At 36.6% G+C, this 25,444-nt stretch overlaps 1 protein-coding gene across 5 annotated transcripts in view; it reads right to left on the bottom strand.

The window, feature by feature from the left end:
• Positions 1-358: 358 nt before the first annotated feature.
• Positions 359-25,444, bottom strand: part of SNX7 (sorting nexin 7) — a 114,251-nt gene continuing 89,165 nt past the window's right edge. For 2 of the 5 annotated variants that reach the window (XM_077905552.1, XM_077905550.1), the window contains one exon: positions 359-553. In XM_077905552.1, the coding sequence (XP_077761678.1) occupies positions 359-553 (195 nt within the window). Of the gene's footprint in view, positions 554-21,469; positions 21,884-22,241; positions 22,315-25,444 lie in introns of those variants that run through there. The other 3 variants (XR_013384516.1, XM_077905556.1, XM_077905553.1) reach the window with 3 other exon arrangements.

Below are 25,444 nucleotides of genomic sequence, written 5' to 3'. Positions count from 1 at the left end.
AAAATCATTGATGATTTTTTATTGAATATCAGGCTTTATAAATTTTATTTTGGTAGATGCTGGATACTTTTGTATTATCATATATATTCTTGAGCTTTGTTTCGAGTCAGAGTTAATTTATACAGACACTGTTTGAACTTGCTTTTAAGATTTGTTAGGCAAGATTGGAGAAGTGTTTAAAACTAATTATCTCCCATTATCGATAAGGACACTTCTGTGAGCTCCACCTGATGCCCCATGAATCATGGGGGAAAGGACTATTTTCAGCTCTTTGTCACTGCCAGGCACTGTCACCTTTACTCCATGCAGGCGGTTCTTTCCCTGGCCTTGGAGTAGTTTCCTCCCACCGTGCACTCACCTACACCATGCTAAAGACGTGAGTCCTTCTCAGATCTCTGGATTTCCTGTTCTGTGCAACTCTCTCCTCTCCAGAACCTTGAAGAGGCAAACTCCAGCATTTTTCTGTCCTCAGATCCTCAGCTCTGCTCTTCAACTCAGGGAGTTGGTTGGACTCTGGCTTGGTTCTGCCTTCATATTCTATGACCTGGAAACTCTGTCAAGACAATAAGCTAGGGAAATCATAGGGTACACCTCATTTTCTCTGAACTTTCAGGATCAGTCTTATGTTACCTGAGGCTAGTGTCCCAGTAACTCTTTTTTTTTTTTAAATTTTTATTTATTTATGATAGTCACACAGAGAGAGAGAGAGAGAGAGGCAGAGACACAGGCAGAGGGAGAAGCAGGCTCCATGCACCTGGAGCCCGACGTGGGACTCCATCCCGGGTGTCCAGGATCGCGCCCTGGGCCAAAGGCAGGTGCCAAACCGATACGCCACCCAGGGATCCCTAACTCTTACTTCATATGTTTTGTCCATTTGTTTCCTTTTTCAGCTTCAGTGGAAATTCCATTCTCAGTTACTCCACCTCAGGTGGAAGTGGATATACCTAAGTGTATACATTCTGATCTTAAATGACAGCCTGCAAGGTTCAGCATTCTGACAGTGCATAAGAAATTATAATGTCCATACAGTCATGGAAACAAATATTTTTCAAAAATATTTGAAACAAAAGTCAAATATTTCTCTGTGAAATAATTCATACAAAAAGAAAAAGGAGACAGCTTTCACCAAAATTGTTGTTGTCATTGAATGTGTATAGCTTTCAGTAAATATTTTTAAAAATTGCACTTTTTAAAAATTGCTTTTTAAAGTTAATATTTTCATACTATTCTTGATTAGCTACAGTTGTTAAAGTGCCATGTGTTAACTTTATTTTTCACTGCCAACTTAAAGCTCTTCTCAATAGACTATAGAGATAAATGTAGAAATTATTCATTTTCCATTTCTTTTTAAAATTCAGGATGTTTCCATGTAAACTTAATTTTAGAAGAATATACAGGTAAAAACATAATAAATCAATAGGAATATTTTATAATAAGGAAAACATAATTTTTATGTGGATAAAATACACCAACCTATGTAACTTCATATCAATCACTTAGACTATACCTACAGGTAAAATTACTACTTTAATTTCTTTGCTTGAGTTGATTGCTTGGTTGTTTCAAACTCCCTGGGAGTTAAATTGGTTGGACTGGTACATGAGATGAAATTTACAGGTTGTTTCACTGAACTGACTCACCACATCAGTCAAAAATGGTTGAACTGGTTGTGTGTGGAACCATAAGACAATCTAGGAATAGTAGTTTTATCTTGGGTGCTATGGATTCTGAAGAGCACCAAGAAAACATATTTGAATTATTTCTTTTTTTTGTAGTATTTTTATCAAAGGACTTCGAAGCGACAATGGTATGAAAGTTCCTTAGATGTAAGGTGTTTTTGTTATTTGAGGAAAAAATAGAAGTGATTACAAATAGTCTGTAACACGCATTGCTTGTACAATAGGACAAAGTGAGAAATCACAAGTAGAATTTAGAACAACCCCCTGTTCAAATGATGGAACACTCATAATAACTAGGTTAAATATACACTACTAAGAAACTGGCCTAATATTTACCCAATGACCACTGCAAAACTGATGTAAAAATAGTGATATTCAATATCACTATTAGTACATTCATGTTGGATTTACAAAGTATATCATGGCACTTCTTGCCATTAAAATGTCAGTAAGCATTACATAAGCATTACAGTAACAATAGGTCTTGCTTAAAACTTCTTCTTAATAGCAAGGTTTTTGAGGTTTCTGCTTAGAATGTTATTTTGCAGATTAAGAGACTTCAACAAAGATTAACTTGGAAGAATAGCACAGTCTCTTTAAAGTCTTGTATTTGAAAGTGACATTGACACTTGCATATTCACTATTCTAGTTCTCTCCTGAGTGTACATGTTTTCATAAAGAAAGAAACAATACAGGCTGAACTGAGCATTAGAAGGGAAATAATAGATCTAAGATGGAAATTGGGGTAAAGGGAAGGTGACCTACATTCTGAATGCAGTATTTCATAGACTTACATCATTTTAGAGGTGGAAAATACTTTAATAGTCAGCTAATACATTCCTTAATTTTGCAGATATCCTAGGAAGTGAAGTGACCTTACACAGATACAGGATAAAGGCCCATCCACACAGGTCTACTGTTAGTTCTCAAAGTCTTAACTGGTAGATCATCAAATGTGTTGACACTGATATTTCCTCCTTTCTACCACTCAGTAGGGTTTCTAAAGGTAAGACACGGTTGCTGTGGCCGGCAGCAGTGGCTCTTTCTTCCTCTAAGTAGTGGGGTTGCCATTCCCTCCCCTTTTCAAGGGACTTTCTGGGAGAACTCTACTGCTCCCACCACCATGGATCTAATGATTCAAGGAAATGCAAAGTGGTTTATGCTTATTAAAAATAAGCGGGCACCAGGGTGGTTCAGTTGGTTGGATATCAGACCCTTGATTTTGGCTCAGGTCATGATCTTAGGGTCCTGGGATCAAGTCCCACCTGAGTTCCGCACCCAGTATGGAGTCTGCTTGTCCCTCTCCCTCTGCTCCTCCTCTTCTTCCTCCTCCTCCTTCTCCTCCTCCTCCTTTCTCTCTCTCTCTCTCTCTTTCAATCTCTCTCAAATTAAAAAGTAAATAAAAACTCTTAAAAAAAATAAGCAAAAGCCTGGAGTTCTTAAATAGGGAAGACAGTTTAGGGTAGTGGTTAAGGGCACAGATCTTTGGTGTGGATCACACTAATTGTCATGTGAGATTATATAAGCTATTTGACTTCTGCAAGTCTTACTTTCTTATCTGTAAAAATGTAATAATTATTTTGGTCTCATAATATCAAGTAAAGACTAATCACATGTAAGTTGCTGGACAAAGAATTTATCCAAAAATATTCATTGTTACTGTGTAATCAAATAGGATTATTCATCCCCTATATTTCTTTTCCTGGAAGAGCACTATGGTCTGGTAGCCCTTTGTTTTTCCTAAGATTCACAATGGGAAAAAAATGATATTTCTATAGCTTACAAATTTGTTGAAGCAACCATGGTTTCCTGTATCAAATATAGAATATTATACGCACATTATCTCAGAATCAATACCAAATTGTTACCCAAGTTCTATTTCAGATTCATTTGTGGCCACAGGTTTCTCAAAGGACTATGAGCTTGGAAATACAGCAGCAATGGAGCTTCAAAGCCAGTGAGCTGATGAGGGCAGTCACCCATGAGCCCACGAGTATTCGGAATTGGTGAGATAACGCTCTCCACCTCTTCAACCTCCTTTTTCCTTTTAGGCAAGCTGAATTCAAAGGACTGGGATCCATGTGCCCAGTTGATGACAGCTCCTGAGAGCTCCCTGTAGCAGTTAAGTCAGGGAAACTGAGGGAGTAAGAGGAAAGTTCGAGAATCACTGAATCAATTCAATGTCAAGTGACCCTTTGTTCTTTGAACTAGAACCAGAGAAATGGGGATCCCTGGGTGGCGCAGCGGTTTGGCGCCTGCCTTTGGCCCAGGGCGCGATCCTGGAGACCCGGGATCGAATCCCACATCAGGCTCCTGGTGCATGGAGCCTGCTTCTCCCTCTGCCTGTGTCTCTGCCTCTCTCTCTCTCTCTGTAACTATCATAAATAAATAAAAAAATTAAAAAAAAAAAAAAAAGAACCAGAGAAATGTATGCTGAAATAGTATATAAATAAATAATTTTCCTCTTGTTTATTTTAAAAGATCTTTTGATGAATGAATTATTAAGTTAATGAATGAAGGTAAGAAAAGTGGAACAAATTTATTCTTCTCTATAAGTTTTGTTTGGACATACTGCAAAATGAATGGCTCTCAGCCTTCAGAAAGAGTGTTCTTCCCACACACAGTGTGCCTCTCTGTTACTGCTGTGCCACATGTGGCACAAAACACAATTAGCCTTTCAGTTGGGCTTTGCATTTTTCTGATCTTCTAACAACTGGGTGTCAGATATCTCAATGTATAACCACCCACTCACAACAAGATTATACATTAGATTCTTTGTTATCTACTTTTATGAAAGCTTTCTGAAAGCTAAAAGGAATAAATTAACTTTGCCAAATCTGAGATACAGTTTCTTTTTCTGGTTGTTAATAGTATTTCCATGACTGTACAGTTAATCCCCATCAAGGGCAAGATGTTTACATTATCCTAAAGGAAGACCCTGAAAGTTACATGACATATATTCTTTTGGGGGGAGGCTAAGTAGTCATATTTGGTCTAAACTAAATATTAACGATAGTATCTAATAGGGGCATCAGTGTGGTCAGTTGGTCAAGAGTCTGCCTTCAGCTCAGGTCATGATCCCAGAGGCCTACGATCAAGTCCTGCATCAGACTCCCTGCTCAGCGGGGAGCTGACTTCTTCCTCTCCTCCCCTACTCATGCTCTCTCTCACTATCTCTGTCTCTGTCTCTCTCAAATAAATAAAATCTTTAAGAAAAAACAATAGTTATCTAATAGCACACTGTTAAATAGCTATTAGAACAAATCTTTCCTAATGTAATGTAAACATAAATTCAGAATGCAAAATCAAATATAAAACTTTTATTTAAATTTTTCAGATTTTAATGATCTTAACACCCAAGTTTTCCTCCAAGTGGGTAGTTTAGTATTAACATTCCTGTGTTCATCCTTTGTGGGGTCTGGTGAATGCTTGTGAGCAGAGATGTTTATCTTTTTCACCATTAACTTCATAAATAGATATTTGAAAGATACTTATAGCTGAACGAAACAGTACATAAATCAGAAACCGTGGAACATGGAGATTAATATATATTTTAAACAAAATAATAACTATAATTTTTGAAGTGGTCTTGATGTGCTAGGCTGCTTCATGTACCTTACTTATATCTTTGCAAAGTCATAACCAAATGATATGTGGTTTCATGATTATGAAGGTAAGAATCTTGATTTCAGGCTTCTCACTTCATTATTGTAAGTAAATAAATTTCTATTGTTTAAACTACCCAGTCTGTGATATTTTTTTATTATAGCCCTAGCAAACTAATACACTGTTCTTACAGGAAAAACAAAACAAAACAAAACAAAACAGTGACACTCAGAAAAGTTAGTAGATATGCCAAAGATCACACAGATAATAAATGATTGTCCAAATCCATGTCTTAGCCTCCGATTCCTCACTCTTAACTTAATTAAAAGAGCATTTGGTTCTCTTATCTGCATAACTAAGTGGTGAAGAATCCTGAGGTTTTGATAATATTCAGCCCACTAGGTGATCAATACCTAATAATTGGTGATAAATGTGTTGATCAGTCTTTTTAGGATTGTCCAGCAAATTAATATCTAGGTTGTACCAGGCCTTAGAGAGAAATAATTTCTGTAAGTTCAAGGAGAAAAAGAACAGTATTGGCATTTATTTCTTGAGTGATGTAAATATGTGAGAACATTTTTGAGAATTTCTTTATTATAAGGAAAATATTGAAAACTTCCAAGGCATTAGTAGCTCAAGCTAGCCTGTGTGCTGAGACTAAGTTTCCCTACCCCACAACAATGTAAAGTGAGCACAGACAGACAGATAGATATGCAATGGAATATTATTCAGCCTTAAAAAGGGAAAAAAAAAAAAGAAGGAAATCCTGCCATTTTGACAACATCGATGAACCTGACAGAGAAAGAAAACTACTGCATGGTGTCATTTACATGTGGAATCTTACAAAAAAAAAAAAAAAAAAAAAGGCCAAACTTATAAAAATAGAAAAGCTGCCAGGGGTGGGAGGTGCAGTAAATAGGGAGAGGGTGGTAAGAGGGTACAAATTTTCAGTTCTAAGATAAAAAAGGCCTGAGAATATAATGTATACATGCTGGCTAGTTGATAACATTTCATTGCATCCTTGAAATTTGCTAAGACAAGACTTATACTTTCTCAACAAAAAAAAAAAAAAAAAGGAAGGGAACTATATGTAAGGTGATGGGTGTGTTAATTAACTCAATGAAGGAAATCTTTCACAATGTATACATATATCAAGTCATTTCAAATATCTTATAATTTTGTCAAATCTTTATTGAGATAAAGATCTTTTTTAGAAGTAATTAAACAAATAAGTCTATCTATAAGCTGTCATAGAAGGATGGAAGGAAAAGTGATTTGGAGAGAGTAGATAAATCAAAGATTGGGTAATATTAAAGTCAATCTTTTTTTTAAGACTTTATTTATTTATTTATACGAGACACTGAGAGAGGCAGAGACATAAGCAGAGGGAGAAGCAGGCTCCCTGTGGGGAGCCCAAAGCAGGACTCGATCCCAGGACCCCAGGTCACAATCTGAACTAAAGGCAGATGTTCAACCACTGAACCACCCAGGTGCCCCTTAAGGTCAGTCTTAAAGGATGCGTAGAAGTTTGAAAGCCAGGAGTGAAGAACTTATCAGTACAAAAAAAAAAAAAAAAAAAGAACCAATTTTCAGAGTCACGAACATATACTAAGTGCTTAGAGAATGCCAGGCAGATCCAAGCAATTGGAATTTATTGGGTAGAGAGAAAAGCGTGGAAGATCATACAGGCCAGCAGTCTTCACAGCCTGAGACTGCAGAAGAAAAAAAAAAAAAAAGATTTTATTTATTCATGAAGGACACAGAGAGAGAGAGGCAGAGACACAGGCAGAGGGAGAAGCAGGCTCCACATGGGGACTCCAGAATCACGCCCTGGGCTAAAGGCAGACACTCAACCGCTGAGCCACCCAGGGGTCCCCAGAAGAAAAAAATTTAAGAGCTATTTTGTCATGGGTAATCTTTTTGGTAACCAATTTCTAGATACTTAACTCCTAAATATAGTCCTTTCTAAAACTCCACGAGAATGTTTCTGTTTTCTAGAAGTCATGCTTTATTTTCTTTCTCATCCTTCCTTTTATAGCAGACTTTCTTCCATTTTACAAAAAAGAGGTCCTTCTCTTACACAACTTGAATTTTACTATGTCTAGTTGTCCAGAGGTAAAAGACACTGGTCACTAAACAATTTATATGTGTGTGTGTGTGTGTGTGTGTGTGTGTGTGTGTGTATGCAATTTAAAATGGTGTATTCTTGTCAATGCTGGGAATTTTGGCTACAGTAGATTATTTAGTTTTTATTTAATGACTTCATCTTATCCATTTCAGAAGATCAGAAAAGAATGCATTGCTCCAGTGAGCAATGAATGCGTTTCATGACCAAAGCTAAGAGTCCATATGAGAAATGCTGAAGACTGTGATGGTTTATTTTATCCAAATGAAAAGCTAGCAGCAGCCTATCTATTTATTTATGTGTGCACCCATCTTCTCTTGTATCACTTATCTCTCCAGGCAACTATCTCAAAATTCAGAAAGGAAATGATGGTCATGGAAATATGAATTTATACATTTCTTTGGATTGAAAAATAAAGACATACTTTAGTTTATATGGTAGGCATTTTCTACAAATTGAATAATCTAAGACTATAAATCCAAAGTTTTGACAAAATATATATTTAAAATACCTAAGATTAGGGGCACCTGGGTGGCTCAGTCAGTTAAGCATCTGCTTCTCAATTTCGGCTCAGGTCATGATCTCAGGATTGTGAGACTGAGTCCCATGTAGGGCTCCACACTCAGCGGGGAGCCTGCTACAGATTCTCTCTCCCTTACCCTGTGCCCCTCTTCCCCACTCTCCCTCTCTCTTTCTAAAATAAATAAGTAAATCTTTTAAAAAATACCTAAGATTAAAGCACTTTATCAAAACTTATTATGATGGCAAAGATTTACTAAAATTAGCAATATTAATATTTTCCCAAGCCCTTATTCTGTAGAACAGGGTAGGGTGCCTCAATGCAAAAGAATCAAAGTAGTAGTAATTGTCATCAAATAAGTTTTGGTAAAATCTTTCTATATTTCCCAGAAGCGGAAAAGCAAAGAAAGACTGTATGACAACCACACAGACAGCAGCTGAGTATGTCACCACGAGAGGTGCAGGCAGCAGGCAGCCTCCAGCTGCCACACGCTGGGATCCACGGTGATGTTCAGGTCATGCTTGCCGCAGGCTGCTCACAGCCAGGGACTGAGCCTGGTAGCCGGGTTAGAGCCAGGCCATTTCTGCCAACGCAGGACTCTTAGTAGTCATCTTGGCTCTGGGGGTGCCTCCTGAGCCCAGGACTTTCTCGGGGCTATGCTACATCCTGGGCCCTTCGAATTGAGACCCAGTCTCCTTTCTTTCCACCTCTCCTTTCTCAGGTTCAGATCTGCATTGCAGGTCGAAGCCTTTCCTTTCTCTACTCCTCTCCCCTTTATCTCTAATAGGTATATCCTGCCTGAATCTTTGACAGTTCCAATTTTGTCTTAGAGCCTGCCTCCTTATCTGATACTCTCTAATAGTAGGGTATGAAATCCTATCTGATTCTCTGCTTTCAAAGAAATTGAGAAAAAGCTAATCAAATGGTCCAGTGTTAACTAATAAAGAAAACCAAATTTTGATAATAAACCAAGGAGTGGGCTAGATAGAATGAGTAATCTCATTCCCTTGGGGGCGTTAAGCAACTGCCTTCAGCTCAGGTAATGATCTCAGGATCCTGGGATCTGGCCCACATCGGGCTCTCTGTTTAGTGGGGAGTCTGCTTCTCCCTCTTCTGTGTACTCTTTCTCTTGCTCTCTCACTCTCACTCTCCAGCAAAATAAATAAAACCTTAAAAAAAAAAAAGAGTAGGGATGCCTGGGTGGCTCAGTGGTTTAGCACCTGTCTTTGGCCTGCCTTTGTCCCAGAGCGTCGATCCTAGAGTCACTGGATCAAGTCCCATATTGGGCTCCCCGCATGGAGCCTGCTTCCCTCTGCCTGTGTCTCTGCTTCTCTCTTTCTGTGTCTTTCATGAATAAATAAATAAAATATTTTTTAAAAAAAGAGCAATCTCATTCCCCTTTTATGAAATTGGTTCAGGAATTCAGGTCTAGGTAAAATGTTGTACAACAAAATCATCACAGGAGTTGGTTCAAGTGGGGATAAATTCCAATTTGGAGATGAGCCACAAAGAAAAGTTTATTGGTTATTTTGGAAAAGAGTTCTCTTACTCTTCTTTTTAAATATTTATTTATTTATTTGAGAGAGGAAAAGAGAGAGAGAGAGAAAGAGAAAGTGGGAGGAGGGGCAGAGAGAGAGAGAGAATCTCAAGCAGACTCCTCACCGAGCATGGAGCCTGACTTGGTGCTCAATCCCAGGACTCTGAGATCATGACCTGAGCCAAAATCAAGAGTTGCACACTCAACCAACTGAGCAATCCAGGTGCCCCAAGAGTTCTATTCTTAAAATCAGAACCATGGGAAGAACAGTTTCTAGATACTGTGTACGTGAATGTGAACCACAAGTCATCATCATCACGCTGTGAGGGAAGCAGAAAGAGGACAGGCCAACAAGACAAGTACTCAGGGACAAGGATCTGCAGAGGCAGAAGTGGGGAGACGTGATTAAGCTGATCCTAAGCCACCCTTTCCTGTAGCTCCTCACTAAGTGGTACATTTCTGCCTCGTTTAAACTTAATAGAGTCAGTTTCCTACTTATTCTAGCCACATGTATCCTACTTCTTGTCAGTATTAGCTTTCCATCTTGGGCCAGTTCTCTCCAGCAGAGTGGATCTTGTCCTTCATACCTCGGTTGCTTTCCTGGAACTGGTGTGCAGTTATTCCTCTGCTTGAAGCCTCCAGCTTCTAATATTTCCTCTGTGAAATGGGACCAATTTGGATGTGGATACCAGCCTGGATCAAGTCCAAATTGCTGGATTTTCTGCTACAGAGTTCATTTCCCCAGCTACATCTCTGTTTCCAGCCTCTGTAACTTCCCTATCAGCTAATGCTAAGACTCATGCATACATTATTGAGATTTATTCATTATTTATGTATGGTACCTGTCTCCTCATTAGACTATTAGCTTACTGAGGGGAGGTTATGTTTATCTTACCATTATTGTTTTCAACAGCACAGATGAAGGTGTCCGGCACCTATTAGCTGTGGAATATTTATGGAATTAGTGAATTACTGCATGAATGGATGCATATATGATAATATTTGAATACAAAATGTTTCAAAAGATTTTAGAATCTCAGGTTGTTCAAATAAACCACTTATAAGCAATAATAATTTAATTTTAACATCAGTAATCATAATACTTCAAGTAGAAAGAGAAAATCTTTTATGCATAATTATCAAATGACTCATTTAACCAGCTCTGATTAGCTATTTAAATTGCATGTTCTGGGATGATTCCTCTTAAAATGAGAAAGCATTGTTCTTCTGATCTTACCAAAAGATCACCCTAACTGTCATGTTTTAGAAAAAAAATACAAACAATCTCTTCAATCCCCATGACTCATACTAAGAGAAACATAAACAGGAACTGGGGAAGTTCAATTTTTCCCTCTCTAACATGTGTAATTATAGCCTTAGAGAATTACACATGCTAAAGTGGCAGCAGGCACACACAAATAGTTGTCTCATTTTAAAGGATCTCATTGTTCGATAACCTTCCGAACACCAACATAGTTTCACACGTGGGAGAATAGTAATACATGAAGAAGGGAGGAAGATAAGCAGTAGTATGCATGCAGTTGGCCTCCAGGTCCAATTATTTTTAATTCATATGTGTTTCCACTAATTACTATACACATATGCATACCACACAAGAATACACACACACATTCATGTATGTAAATATGAACTTAAATATGTACCTATATCTATTTTTATTCACACATATGCATCACATTCTGAATCTTTTCTACTGTAATATACTTTAGCCATTATGACCATTAATTTACCTTATCTCAGGAAGTTCTAAATTCATAGATGGACTCTAAGTTTTAAGTATTTGGGGGTAAATAGGAGGAAGCGATGTAAAATTTAATACTTTTTTTTTTTTTTTTAAAGAAAGTAGTCAAAGTCAGCTGTGTATAATTTATTCTTGTACTCCCAGCAATGTAGATCTTGGCAGATTAATTTCCCCCTTCCACAGATGGGAAATTGGGGCCTAGAATACTTAACTAACAAGCTCAGAATTTTAAATGCTGAAATGTCTTTTTTTTCTTTTTTACAGTATGCTCAGAATTTAATTCTACCTCTAACAATCTAAGAGTTTATCTAAAGCCATTATTAAACACGCCAGAACATTATTTCTACGTTTATAAGCTAGATGTCAGAATTGGGTTGCCAGGAAGAATGTTTCCAGATAACTCTTATTTCTTTCTGAATTTAGGTTGCTCATAGATCACCTTGTTATAACCCTACATCTGGTTAAAAAACACAGAGCTAGAAATTGGGAATGTTTTCTTGATTAGTATAATACCTGTGGGTTTGTCACTGCCTAATAGTTGCATGTTTCTATTTTAGATTATGTAACAGTGAAATTGATTTTCCCATTTAGGAAGAAGCCTATGCTGTAAGATTGATCTCTCTGGGAAAACAATTATATCCTCCTAAGATCCTTTTATTTTTTATGCCTAACCTGTGGCCTGAATATATATCGACCTTTCTTTACATACATTATTTTACACAATGCCATATTAATTAGTTATTATTATTAGTCTTTCTATAAAACAGGTAAAGGAAATTAAGTAATTTTTTTTAAGGTCACAGAACTATAAGTGATAGAGCCAGACCAAAGTGTGACTCTAATGCTCAAGTAAACAGAGGATTTTATATGTATCATGTAACAGATTCTCACAGTGTGCACATTCCCAATAATGATATTAACCTTGGCAATTCAAAATGTAGTCTTTGGGCTGGAAGTATCAACATCCCCTCCAAGCTTGTTAAAAATGTTGAACCTACTCAGATCCACTGAATCAGAATCTGCATGTTGACAAGATCCCCAGGTGATTCTGATGTACATTAAAGTTTGAGCAGTGGTATAGGACACAAAGATTTTGAGAGGAGACTTGGGTTATCCTTGCTCCATTATTTCATAGCTTGATCATAATGGATGAATTAATTTTCCTAAGATCCAGTCTGCTCCTGAGCAATAGAGATCATAGTATCTATGAATCTGAATTGACAGAAATGGGAAAGTGCTAGGAAATCATAAGCAAGCTTGCCTGACACATAAAAAGGACTTGTGAACTGGTAAATATTATTAAATGTCTCAAAATTGCACTTAAGTTTGGAATACTCAAAAGATTATACCTTTTTTAAAATAATTAATCATAGTGGGACAATATATTGGAATACCAATCAAAATATCTTCTTCTACCTTGTACTAATTAGCATCTTCTCAACTTCATTTAGACTATAAAGGCAACTGATAGCCACAAGAATGAGACTATACAGTCCGCAAGCAGATAAATCTGAGTGCACAAGTTTAGGCCCTGATAGGCTTAAGACAGAGACAATAGACTTAAAGGAATAGAATGAGATAAAGGAATAGAATCAGATAGAGCAAGTAGAGGGGACAGAGCACAGATTCTGGGCTTTTGGATTTCACCAACTAGTGCAATTTAAAAAATGAAAGACAAAATGATGGTGCATTAGTCAGGATTCTCCAGAGAAACAGAACCAATAGGATATGTGTGTGTGTGTGTGTGTGTGTGTGTGTGTGTGTGGAGAGAAAGACAAAGACAGAAAAAGACACAGAGTGTGTATTACAAAAAACTGGCTCATACATTATGGAAGCTGACAAATCCCAATCTGCAGTTGGCAAGCTGGAGACCAGGAAGACCCAAAATTTTAGTTTGAATACAAAGGCATGATAAAAGCCAATATCCCAGTTTGAAGACAGTCAGGCAGCTGGAGTTCTTCTCTTAGTTTTGTTGTTCTATCTAGGAGTTCAACTGATTGGATGAGGACCAATTTACCTTAAGGAAGGCAATCTGCTTAACTCAGTCCATGAATTTAAATAATCATCTCAACAGAAATACTTTTTATAGAAACACCTAGAATAATGTTTAACCAACTATCTGGGCACCCTGTGGTCCAGTCCAGTTGATGAAGAAATAAATGATTACAGATAGTTAAACTTTTATTTTACCAGTTAAGGACATTGCATTACAAATACCTCGTAAAAGAAGAGGCACATTAATGACTTTAACAAACACACTGTTTCTAAACAATTTATAAACTGAATTTTTAGTTTGGCTGTATGAAAACTACAGTGCATTGTCCTTAATTTTCTGATTTTAATGCGAACCAAAGAAAACTCTGCCAGAATGAAATGAGTCAGAAAATTGTGGTTTGGAGACTACAGGGAGAAAGCCTGCAAGGGAGTAAAATATTGAGGGGGGAAATGCTGCTAAAATCCAGGGATGATGTGGCAAAGACTTGATTTTCCATTAGTGAGAGTATAGAAGGAGTGATGAAATTGTTAACCTTAAAAATAAAACTGCCAGGGGTGCCTGGGTGGCTCAGTAAAGCATCTGCCTTTGGCTCAGGTCATGATCTCAGGGTCCTGGGATAGAGCCCTGTGTTGGGCTCCTTGCTCCATGGGGGGTCAGCTTCTCCCTCTATCCCTCCTCCTCCCCGCTGTCTCTCTCTCTTTCCCCTCTCTCTCTCTCTCACACACACACACACATACATTTTAAAAAAATCTTTAAAAAAAAAATAAATAAATAAACTTCCAGGATTTTACCAAGGGGGGAAAAAGATGTATTCAGGAATAGCAGAGAATTACACTCTGGGACAAGCAAGCTATAGCAAAACCATAGGGCAATCTGGAGAACAGAGGAGAGGAATACTCTTTTATAGGAGAAAAGGGGGGAGTTAGGAAAGTAGCTATAAACAGAAAGGCCATTGAAGTAAACTGAGAGTTCAAAGGATAGCAGCTTTTCACTGGCTGAGTCATGAGAGCCTCTCATCGGCTAGGCTGTTGCCTGATAGAGAAGAGAAACTTTTCTTCCTCCTGCTGGAACAGTATCATAGTAGCTAAAGCACTATCTACCTGCAAGATAAGTCTCTTCCTGCTGGGTCTGCAATTGATGACACATTGTAGGGCAGGACAGCTACCCCTTCCGCCTCCAGACTTCTTCTTAAATGAGGTTTCCTTTTATTAATTTTTACAAAATACAGAGAGCAAGCAACTAAGAGTCATTTTACTCCTTGGAGCTTTTCTTTTATAAGAAAGGTTGATTGAGATATTATTAAGATCTGGTTGTCAAATGTCATGATTCTAGATTTCCAAAGTGCATCTGCCAGGTGACAGAAATAAAACAGTATGACGAAAGCTTAAGCTTCCGGGACCTGATGAATGATGGTGTTAAGGACAGAAAATTGTGAAGTCATACTATATCTACCAGGTGGCTCTAGTCATTCTGCAGTTGTAAGAAATCCATGATTTGTTCCTTTGATTTACAGAAGAGAAAGAAAATAGGGCTTGATCTTATGTAACAGCAAACTATGTCCTTTGCAAAATATCTATAGAGAAGGAAATAAAAGGGCACGATACTACTGCGTTAACTGTGAAACTATTTTTTAGATACTGTATATTCGTGCAAGTCCCATGTGAGACATAATGAAAAAAAATTAGTTGCTTTTCAAATGGACAATCATCCCTTCTCTGTCACAGGTTGCCAGAATAAAGCAATAACACTGCTAATGGGGGTAAAAATATAACACGGTGGAGGAGTCTAGGAACAGACTGATTATAAGATCAGTAATAGATGTCATCTGTTACATTTAAATTAAAGGTGCTTAGCTGCCATTTCTTAGGTGATAACCTGGTTTAAAAGATCTGGTTATCTCCATACAGTAGCTTAATTTCATTATTCTTGAATTTCAAATCTTTATGAAAGAGTGAGAATATTGAATTGATCTTTAGTGAAATTGAGTGTAGCAGTCCCTCAATCCGCCATTCATGTAAGATGATCATGTATTTGAACATATTTGTAAAAGAATCACAGCTTTGTCATTCAATATATTCTTCACATCAGTGTACTTTGATCGAATCTCAATGCCTTATTTCAGCGTAGGAATATACTTTATACACTGGGCTCAATCAGACCTAATCTAAAGGTTGTATTTTCAATAAAGATGAGTATTCTAATGACTCTAATTTCATAGTCTTGTGCTATTTCTTAGCCAATAGAATTATGATTGACTTCCTATGTAATTATATGTGCTGGACTAATGGTTTATTTACACTTGTAATCTCTATTCATGTTCTTTGAAGAGCTATTTTTAGTCTTTTCTCATTGAAGAATTCTAGGCATAAGAATAGAATATTGTTAATTATATAAATGTATAGAACTTGAAAAATTCTAAATGAATAAAATGAAATCTTCATTTTATTTTATTTTTTTTAAGATTTATTTATTTATTTTTATTTATGATAGACACTGAGAGAGAGAGAAAGAGGCAGAGACACAGGAGAAGGGAGAAGCAGGCTCCATGCCGGGAGCCCAACGTGGGACTCAAACCCGGGACTCCAGGATCGCACCCCGGTCCAAAGGCAGGCGCCAAACCGCTGAGCCACCCAGGGATCCCTGAAATCTTCATTTTAAAATGAGAACATAGGTTCATTCCTACCATTATGAGGTGGACATAATGTATTATTTTATTTTCCCCAATATTCTTCTTACTTCTGCATAAAGTAGCTCTTTTCTTTTGGCATGTGAACATCTAATATGTTCTGAGTGAAATGTGGTCTGAGTGAAAGCTGCCATCCTCGTTTGGTCATAACCTCCCTGCCTGTTGTAATTTGTATAGAAGTGAGAACTTGACCAAGGCTGTGTTGATAAAAGTATTTTGGCTTCTAGCCACCAAGATTGGCCGGAGGCAGGGCTTAGCGGGGTAGGAAGGCTTTGGTTGTATCCCAAGCCAGATCTTCCCTAGGAATTTTCAACTAAATTAAAACTGGTAGGGAAGAGCTCTTTCCTTCCTCATAGATAGCTGGGAACTCAAATCCAGGAGCTACTAGTGGACACTAATCTAGCCAAAATTTCTCAACTTCAGCAGTCTTGACATTTGGGTCAAATACCTTCTTGTAGCAGGGGCTATCTTGTGCATCATAGGATGTTTAGTAGCATCCGACTTCTACCAACTAGATGCCAGTAGTACCCTTCTCCCACAGTGTGGCATCCAAAAACATCTCTAGATCTACTATAGTATACTATAGTATACTATAGTATACTATAGTATACTATAGTATACTATACTATACTATACTATACTATACTATACTTTTAGATTCTGCTAAATATACCCCCGTTGAAAACCACAGAACGAGTCTCAGATAAAGGTAACAATAGGAGGAAAAGAAGTCAATTCTTTCAAGAGAAGTAGATAATAAAGACAGAAAGAGAAATATACCTGTTCAGGACCAGTATATACCCTTTTCCTTTTGGTTATGTAAGTGCATCAATTCCATGTGATCTAAAGTAGTTTGATATGTTCTTTTGTCAAGTGGGATGATCATAATTCTGAAATAATAACAGGAAAAGACAAATGGAAGAACAGAGCCAAAGCACAATAAAAAAGGAAATCAATCCATTATAGGGCTTGATCAAGGCATAGATTCTACTGTGAGTTTTGAAAAATAATAACTTATAAACCTGCTTAAAGCAAGGAGAAGATAAAGAAATTATTATATAGATGGTCAGTAGCATAAGCAGACTTATCTTCACTTCATAGCCTCCTATCTTAAGGCAGTCTTGGCATGAGGAAAAGAAAGGAAAGGGAAAGGGAAAGGGAAGGAAATGAAAGGAAAAAAATAAACCTACACTTTTATTTGTATCTTCTTGGGAGTATACACATGTCCAGTAATTATTTCCTATCTAAAGTATGTGTCTGTGTGTGTCTTTGTAGTTCTCTAAACATGGGCCATATATGTTTCCTACCCAATCAATTGCCAATAATACAAAAAGAGAAGGGGGACGCCCAGGTGGCTCAGCAGTTAAGTGTCTGCCTTTAGCTCAGGTCATGATCCCGGGGTCCTGGGATTGAGTCCCACATTGGTCTCCCCACGGGGAGCCTGTTTCTCCCTCTGCCTGTGTCTCTGCCTCTCTCTCTATGTCTCTCATGAATAAATAATTAAAATCTTGAGAGAGAGGGAGAGAGAGCGCGCGCGCGAGAGAGAGAGAAAGGAAAGTACAAACTGTGGACCAGACAAGTAATATCCCCAAATCAGATCTTATACCTGAGTCCACTGACTCCAAAGCTTACATGAATATCCTCTATGATGATGACTTTCATCCAAGTACAACCTCATTTTCCATGAACACAGGAAATAAATTTCTTTCTCCCTAGGATTTCAGGTCAAAATGACAGAGAAATTCAGCATTAATGTTTCTGCTTTGAATAGCCAGTTTAGGTGAAGACTTAATTTCCTTCTAGGTAAATGGAGTGAGGGGAGTGGAATCCACAGGGAGGGTGTGGCAAAGAAAAGTAACACCTGGCTACAAGTAATAGTACAAGATGGACTTAAACTGTTTTCAAACCATACTGTCTATTACCAATTCTATATAATAGCTATGGAACATCCATTTAACATCCTTCTTTGTCTTTTTTGAAAGGCTGTACGACTTCAAGAAAACTAACTGAAAGTATGAAATCTGTGTTTGGAAAGCAGGTATTGAAAAAAGGCATGTGTTGAATGAAAAGTACATGTAAACTTCAGGGCAGATCTTTCTTTTAAGTAAAAAACAAATGAGTTATTTTGTTCTTGTTAAGCAGCTTTTTATGATGAGGTATACAGTAGTCATATTTCCAAATTAATAACAACAACCATCATAACACACATCTCAACAACTAATTCAAAAGCTATACCAGGTGTTCCATCTCTAAGATGACAACATAAGGAGGTCCAGGGACTTGTTCCCTAGTGTTGGAAATTATAGTGCTGGGACAACTGGATAGCCTCATATAAAATAATGAAATTAGGCCTTTTCTTCACATTATATGCAAAAATTAACTCAAAATGGATCAAAGATCTAAATCCAAAAGTTAAAACTCTTAGAAGAAAACATAGGGGTGAATCCGCATAACCTTAGATTTGAGAATGGATTCTTAAAAATGACACTAAAAGCATAAGCAGCAAGAGAAAAAAAACATAAATAATGAACTTCATCAAAATTAGAAACTTCTTTGCTTCAAAGTGCACTATCAAGAAGTGAAAAGCAGTATCTGCAAATCAATATAAGGGATTTTTATATAGAATATATAAGTAACTCTTAAATTCAATAATAAAAAGACCACACTTTAAAAATTGGCAAAAGATCTGAATAGACAGTTCTGCAAAGAATCTATACAAATAGCCAAAAGCATGTGAAAAGATGCAACAGGCAATACAAATCAAAAGTACAATGAAATATCATTTCATCCAATAGGATGGCTATAATACAACAAAAACAAACAAAAACAGAAAACAAGCATTCATCAGGATGTGAAGAAAATCAGAACCCTCATACACTGCTGGGTGGAATGTAAAATGGTATAGCCACTTTGGAAAACAATCTGGCAATTCCTTATATGATTATAGTTGCGATTACGACCAAGCAATTCCACTCCTATGAAAAAAGGCCCAAGAGAAATGAAAATATATAGTCTCATAAAAATGTATATACATTACAAATTATAGCATCATTATTCATAATAGTCAAAACTGAAAATCACCTAAATGTCTATCAATGAAAGAACAAATAATAATGGATAAAGAAAATGTGGCATATCCATAAAATTGAATCTTTTGGTCTTTTTTTAAATTTTTTTTTAATCTTTTGGTCTTTTAAAAAAAAGAATAAAGTGCTGACAAATGCTACAGTATTTGTTAAGATGCGTTAAGTGAAATAAACCAGTCATTAAATATCACATATTATAGGACTCCACTGATATGAAAGAATAGGCAAATTTATAGGGACAGAATGAGTGGTTTCTTAGGCCTGGGGAATATGGGAGGGGGTGTTGATTAGAAACTGATAGCCAAATGGTATATGGTTTCTTTTTGAGGTGATGAAAAATTTGAAACAAAATAAATAACTATAAACAAAATATCTGCATAAACTACTGCATATTCACACCTTGGTATATTGTAGAGCTATTTAAGAAATGTATTAGAGCTATTCTTGACTTTGAACATTTCCACAAGATATTGTTGAGTGATGAAATGAGAGGCAAAATAGCATGTATAATAGGACTTCATTTTTATAAAACAAATTTTAAAACTGTGTGTTTATGTGTACTGAATACTATGAGGATGGAAAAATGTAAGGAGGGATCATACTACTTAACAAGAGTTAGCTGCTGTGTGGGTATGCATGGGGTGTATGTGGGGCGGCAGTCATGTGGTTAGGAAGAGAAGGAGGAGGAAGGACATGCAAAACTAAAGACGAAAAAGAAAGGTAGGTATTGCATCTAAATATAAAGCATTTTTATGTGACTCCCACTTAAATAATTAATGATCTTATTGGTTACCATTTCTCTGGCAGGTATTCTTTCTTTCCCCAGTTTTATTGAGATATAATTGACATCTAACATAAGTTTAAGGTGTATAACATAATGATTTGATATATGATTTATTGCAGAATGATTACCACAATAAGATTAGTTCCCTTTCATCACATTAGCATAGACAACCTTTTTCCTTTGTGATGAGAAGTTTTAAGATCTATTCTCTTAGTAACTTACAAGTATACAATACAGTATTGTTAACATAGGCATCATGTACACTATACCCCCAGGACTTAATTTATAACTGGAAATTTATACCTTTTGACAACCCCAACTAATTCTTTCACCTCCTACTTTCCTCTGGTAGGTGTTCTAAGTTTACTATATCATTTTAACAACCTGTGAGATAGAGATTATTATCTCCATTATATCTAGATGGGGAAACACATTTTTGAGTAGTAAAATAGCTTGCAAAGCAACATGGTTGCAGCCATCCTGATAAACAGGAAGGATTCTCACCCAAAATTTGCATCAGATGTCAAGGCTAGTGATGCCAAAAACACACTAAGAGGTTTTGAAAGGTTTACTATTTGTACAATGAGGCTTTCTAGGGAGAGCTGGGCAGGCCTCTCAGGTTATTCTGTAAACAGTTTGAGAGATCTGGAGAAGGAGAATGACTTGGAGTTTTTATGGTGGGTCAGGGAGTGGGTTTCTGCACACAGAGAAGGAGTTACATGGTTTGAACTTTCTATCAATGCCAAAGGAGGGAGCATTTGGGCTTTCTTAACAGCTTGACCAGAAGCGACAAGAGGGGAAGAGGGAAAGTGCTTAAAAGCTCCCAGTGGTCTAACATCAAAAAATGAAGCCAGGGCACCCCGGGTGGCCCAGTGGTTTAGGCCACCTTCAGCCCAGGGTGTGATCCTGGAGACCCAGGATTGAGTCCCATGTCTGGTTCCCTGCATGGAGCCTGCTTCTCCCTCTGCCTGTGTCTCTGCCTCTCTCTCTCTCGCTCTCTGTGTGTCTGTCATGAATACATAAATAAAATCTTTAAAAAAAATGGAGCCAGATTCTTCATTATAAATGGGTTAAAAAATTATACATGCTGGTATTTATGAAAAACATTTAGCTTTATATCTGCATTTGTGTATCAACTGTTTTGATTAAAATAACTGTCCAGGTTATTTTTTGTGACACTTATTTAAGGCTAATACCCAAATGATAATGTCATGCATGTAATACAACATGCATGGCTAAATACCTCAAACTTTAAAGTCTTGAGAAATAATCTATTTTCAAGAAATCAGCAAATATTAAATAATCAACATATTCAGTTTCTGAATATAGACACAAAATAAACATGAAATCACTTTGTATCTTCAGTATTACTAGCTTGCATAGGATTACTAACTAATAATTCAAAGGATAATTTAAATCTATCTCAGTAATGTTTTTTAATTGTGAAAAACAATTACTTTATTCCTACCAAACCAACTTGTGAACAGTTATCATTAAATTTAATAATACTAAATAATTCTTATATATTTACTTCAAGTTCCTAATGTCAAAGTGAATAGTATTTTAGAGAAAATCATGATAAAATAAAGGTGAATGCATAGGCTGCTTGGTAACATGCTGAATTCTTAATAGAATCTGCTTCAGAGGCTTGAACTACTAGTACAAAAGGAACACACCACACCCAATCATTTCATATTAAACTTTTTATTAAAATTGAGTCTTCATAATATATTTAAAATGACATGTTCCACAAACAAATATCTGGGCAAAAAATTTCTATATGTAATTATTGGCACATAAATTTAAAATAAAAACTAAGCTAAATATATATATATTTATATATATATATATATATTTCCAAATTCATATCAATTATCTGGAATACCTGAGTTTCTAGCTGCTGGTTTTCCAGATAGTGTGAAATGTTTTTCATCCACCTCGTCAAGGACACAGCCCATCCAGAAAGAATAACTTTGGTTAATAGATGCTGTCTCCCAAAGATCACACAGATGTCCTCAATGGGATTCAGGTTTATCTTCTGAGGATTCTTCCATATGGAGGTCAGTCTGTGATGCAAGGAAGGATTCCCATGTAGCAAGGCACTGAATAATGGAAATACACCACGAGGAGATCAACAGTAGTTAACTTTCAGTAGGAAAGGATAATAAATCCTTATATATTTGTTCCTAGAGCAATCTACCCTGCTCCTGTCTCCCACCAGCATGCCAGAAACCTTGTTGTTTCCTACATATTTTAATTTCTAATGAGGGATACCATTGCTATATAAGAGGAAAACATAAAAAGTTAAAAAAAGAGCATGGATTAGTTTTCTGACATGATCCAGTATTACCCCACTGTCAAGAAAGAAAATCACTACATTTTGGAGAAAAAGATGGACCATTTGGATCTGAGGAGTTGGGCGTTAAGCATCTAGACAGAGAAGTGGGGATATAAGCATACCTCTATCAGATTTGAATCCCACTACAAGTCTGAGTTTGGCCAAGCTGATGAATCTTCATTATAGTTTCTCCAGCTATAAATTAGATTAATGACAGTACTTACCACTAGGGCAACTATAAAAATTAAAGTTCCATAATCAGTATAAATCTCTATGAAGAATGCTTAGCCCAAATAAGTGCTCAAAAATTAGTAATTATTATATTATGATGGTCTCTTGGGACTAAGTGGTGAAACTTGGTCATTAATATGCAACAGGAAATGAAAAAGGTTCAGAACGAGACTGAAGGTGGTGGGGACACACAAACAGGAATGTGGCCACCTTTGTGATGTTGCTTAGGACTGACCTGCCTACTTGCCTAGTCTCAGTAAGCTGTATGAAGTTTATCCACAGCATAATTTTAGTAGTTTGCATATATTCAGGATTCTTCTAAAACAGACTTACTCGAACATGTATTTGGCATAAGATTAAATTAATTAAGTCATATCTTTTCCAAATGTGGATAGACTGCTACATACAAATACATATATATTTTTTTTTTTATATAATACACTCTGAAGTTGGACTGATTAACACCAGTTTATTTGCCAAACTACTTTCATGTCACTTCTTTAGCCTCTAAACCTTTTATAGCTTTAATATATCTACTTCTGACAATAGGAACTAAGTGACAGACCAGCAATTTCTGAAACACAATACAACTCAAAATTTAAACCTCCCAAATTATAAATGTGCTGTGTTTCAAAAAGTATGTATGTATGGACTTATGTATGTGTATATACATGTGTATACAATATTGTTTCAAACTGAAGATTTAGAATATGGGAAGCATTTTACCAAATAAGGTTTTTATAAAGGTCATACACAGTGATTTGACTCTGAAATAGTTTCCAGAGCTTAGGATATGAATAATATGGTTAGAAAATTGTTTATTTGCATGAGAGCAGTAGAAGTACTGTTGAAACCTTAACTGCCAAATTAAAAAAAAAAAATTACTGAGTAAAATGTTAAGTATTTATTTTCTGATATACCTACTTTGAAAGTCAGGTGTGGAATAATACAAGTCTCATAAGAATAATCAAATCTATCAAGACTTTAAGGGGTATTTTTTATTTAAAAACTTTAGAGAGTAGTGGTAGCTGAGTATAAGCCATAAGGCCTAAGTTTTTAGTCACTGTGATGAATCAGTTTTGGGATTTACCTTTACTCTTTAGTAAGTTACTGACTCTCTGATTTTCTCCCTCTTTGGATGTGCAATAATAATAATACCTATCTCATTGGTATGAAGAAATAACAAAGCAAGATAAGGGTAAAGAAGGTGAGGGTAGGGAAAAGAGAGAAGACCAGGTAACTGTAGGGACCATGAGGCAAGAGTGGCCTCTTCTGATGTGGTACAGGAGAAGAAGCAAATGTATTTACATTAGATCCTTATAGCCATAAAAGGGCATTAAAGAGAAATACCTCACATTTGACATATGTTTCAACTTTTAGACCTTATGTCTTTTATAACTGTCCAAAATATACATAATTTGGGAGGTAGGGGTTGACATAAAACATCCATACATTCAGAAAATATTTTTGAGTTCTTATTATGTCAGGTGCACAATCCTTGACCTTACGGAACTTAGGATTTAGCAAGAAACACAAGTAAGCAAATATAATCAATTATGGGGTCTATGAAGTTTACAGGGTATGATGGAAATAAATAGTAGTGGGATCTAAATCACACTAGAATGAGTTAATGAATGTTTCCTAGTAGGAGTAAGCCAATAAATCTCTGGCATGTTTGTGAAAGGGTAATGTGAGGAATAGTTTATGGTAAAGTGGTTAGGAACTGGGGCTTAGGACTTCTGTTGCTGACTAAGATGGTATATAATAGGGACTGAATTTACTCCTCTGATGAGAGAAGACAGAAAGACAGAAAGAAAAGAAGGAAGGGAAGGGATGGGAAGGGAAAGGAGAGAGAGAGACAGAGAGAGACAGAGAGAGAGAGAGAGAGAGAAAAGAAAAGAAAAAATATATGAAATATATTTTTCAAGACCCTGAACATCAGGCAAAAAAGGACAAGTAATTCCTGAGAGACGTGATAAAAACAATCTGAGCCCTATGATTACCCTACTGTTACAGGCAGAATTGTGTCCCCAAAACTCATTTGTTGAAGTACATTCTGAGATACTTCAAAATTCATTTGTTGAAGTACCACAGAATGTGTAAGTATTTGGATATAAGGCCTTTAAAGAGGTGATTCATTTGAAATAGGGCTGTTAAGACAGGCCCTAATCCAATCTGACTAGTAGCCTTATAAGAGGAAATTGGTTATATAAGGAGACTATAGGAATGACAGCAGAGAGAAAAGATGATATGAGGACATAGGGAGAAGGCTGCCATCTGCAAAGTCAAGAAGAAAGGTCTCAGAAGAAACCAAGAAGCTAAGCCTGCCAACCCCTTGATTTTGGGCATCTAAACTCCAGAACTGTAAGAAAATAATTTTTTTGTTGCTTAAGTCACTCAGTTTGTAGTATTTTGTTATGGCAGCCCTATCAGACTAATACACCAATTTATTGCCTCAAGAGATTTTCCAAGCCATGGTTGAAGAAGGTGAATTTTGATGTATCCAAGCAGACTCCCTGGGTTGAAGAGATGCAGCTAAGAGTCTACAGAAAAGTAACGCAGGAGAGTTCGTAGAGCATAGCACCAGAGAAGAAAGAGTGGAGACAGAGCACTCTGGAGATCTGTGGAGGTCTGCGTAGGGAATTCAATGGAGTCCTGATTAGTACAAGCATGTAGAAAATTACTTGAGGCCTGGAAAAAGAAGCCATCAGTTAGGATTAGAGTGAACAGTGCCCATGTTCTCCCCAGGGCCAGGAATAGTACAGGGTTCCACCAAAGAGATTGGAAAAATCTCATAATTCATGAGTTATTAGGTAGAATACAAAAAAGGGTCTTTCCTCAATCCTGGGAAATAATTTGCCCTATACTAAAAGCTGCTCAAGTACCACCCAAAAAATCTTAAAAGTAAGACCTTAAAGGATCAAATTGTGTCCAAGCAACTTAATTAAGTGCTACAGGAATACAGAAATATTCACCACGCAACAAAATTCAGAATACATGGCATCTAATTAAGGTTACCAGGAAAAAAAGCAAAAAAATATGACGCATAATGAGAAAAAAAATCAACCAAGTGAAATTTATATACAATGGAATA

The sequence above is a fragment of the Canis aureus genome, chromosome 8, assembly GCF_053574225.1.
Source record: "Canis aureus isolate CA01 chromosome 8, VMU_Caureus_v.1.0, whole genome shotgun sequence".
In the NCBI taxonomy this organism is placed as follows: domain Eukaryota; kingdom Metazoa; phylum Chordata; class Mammalia; order Carnivora; family Canidae; genus Canis; species Canis aureus.
Note: the sequence above shows the minus strand (reverse complement) of the source record. Positions and strands in the feature narration are given on the sequence as shown.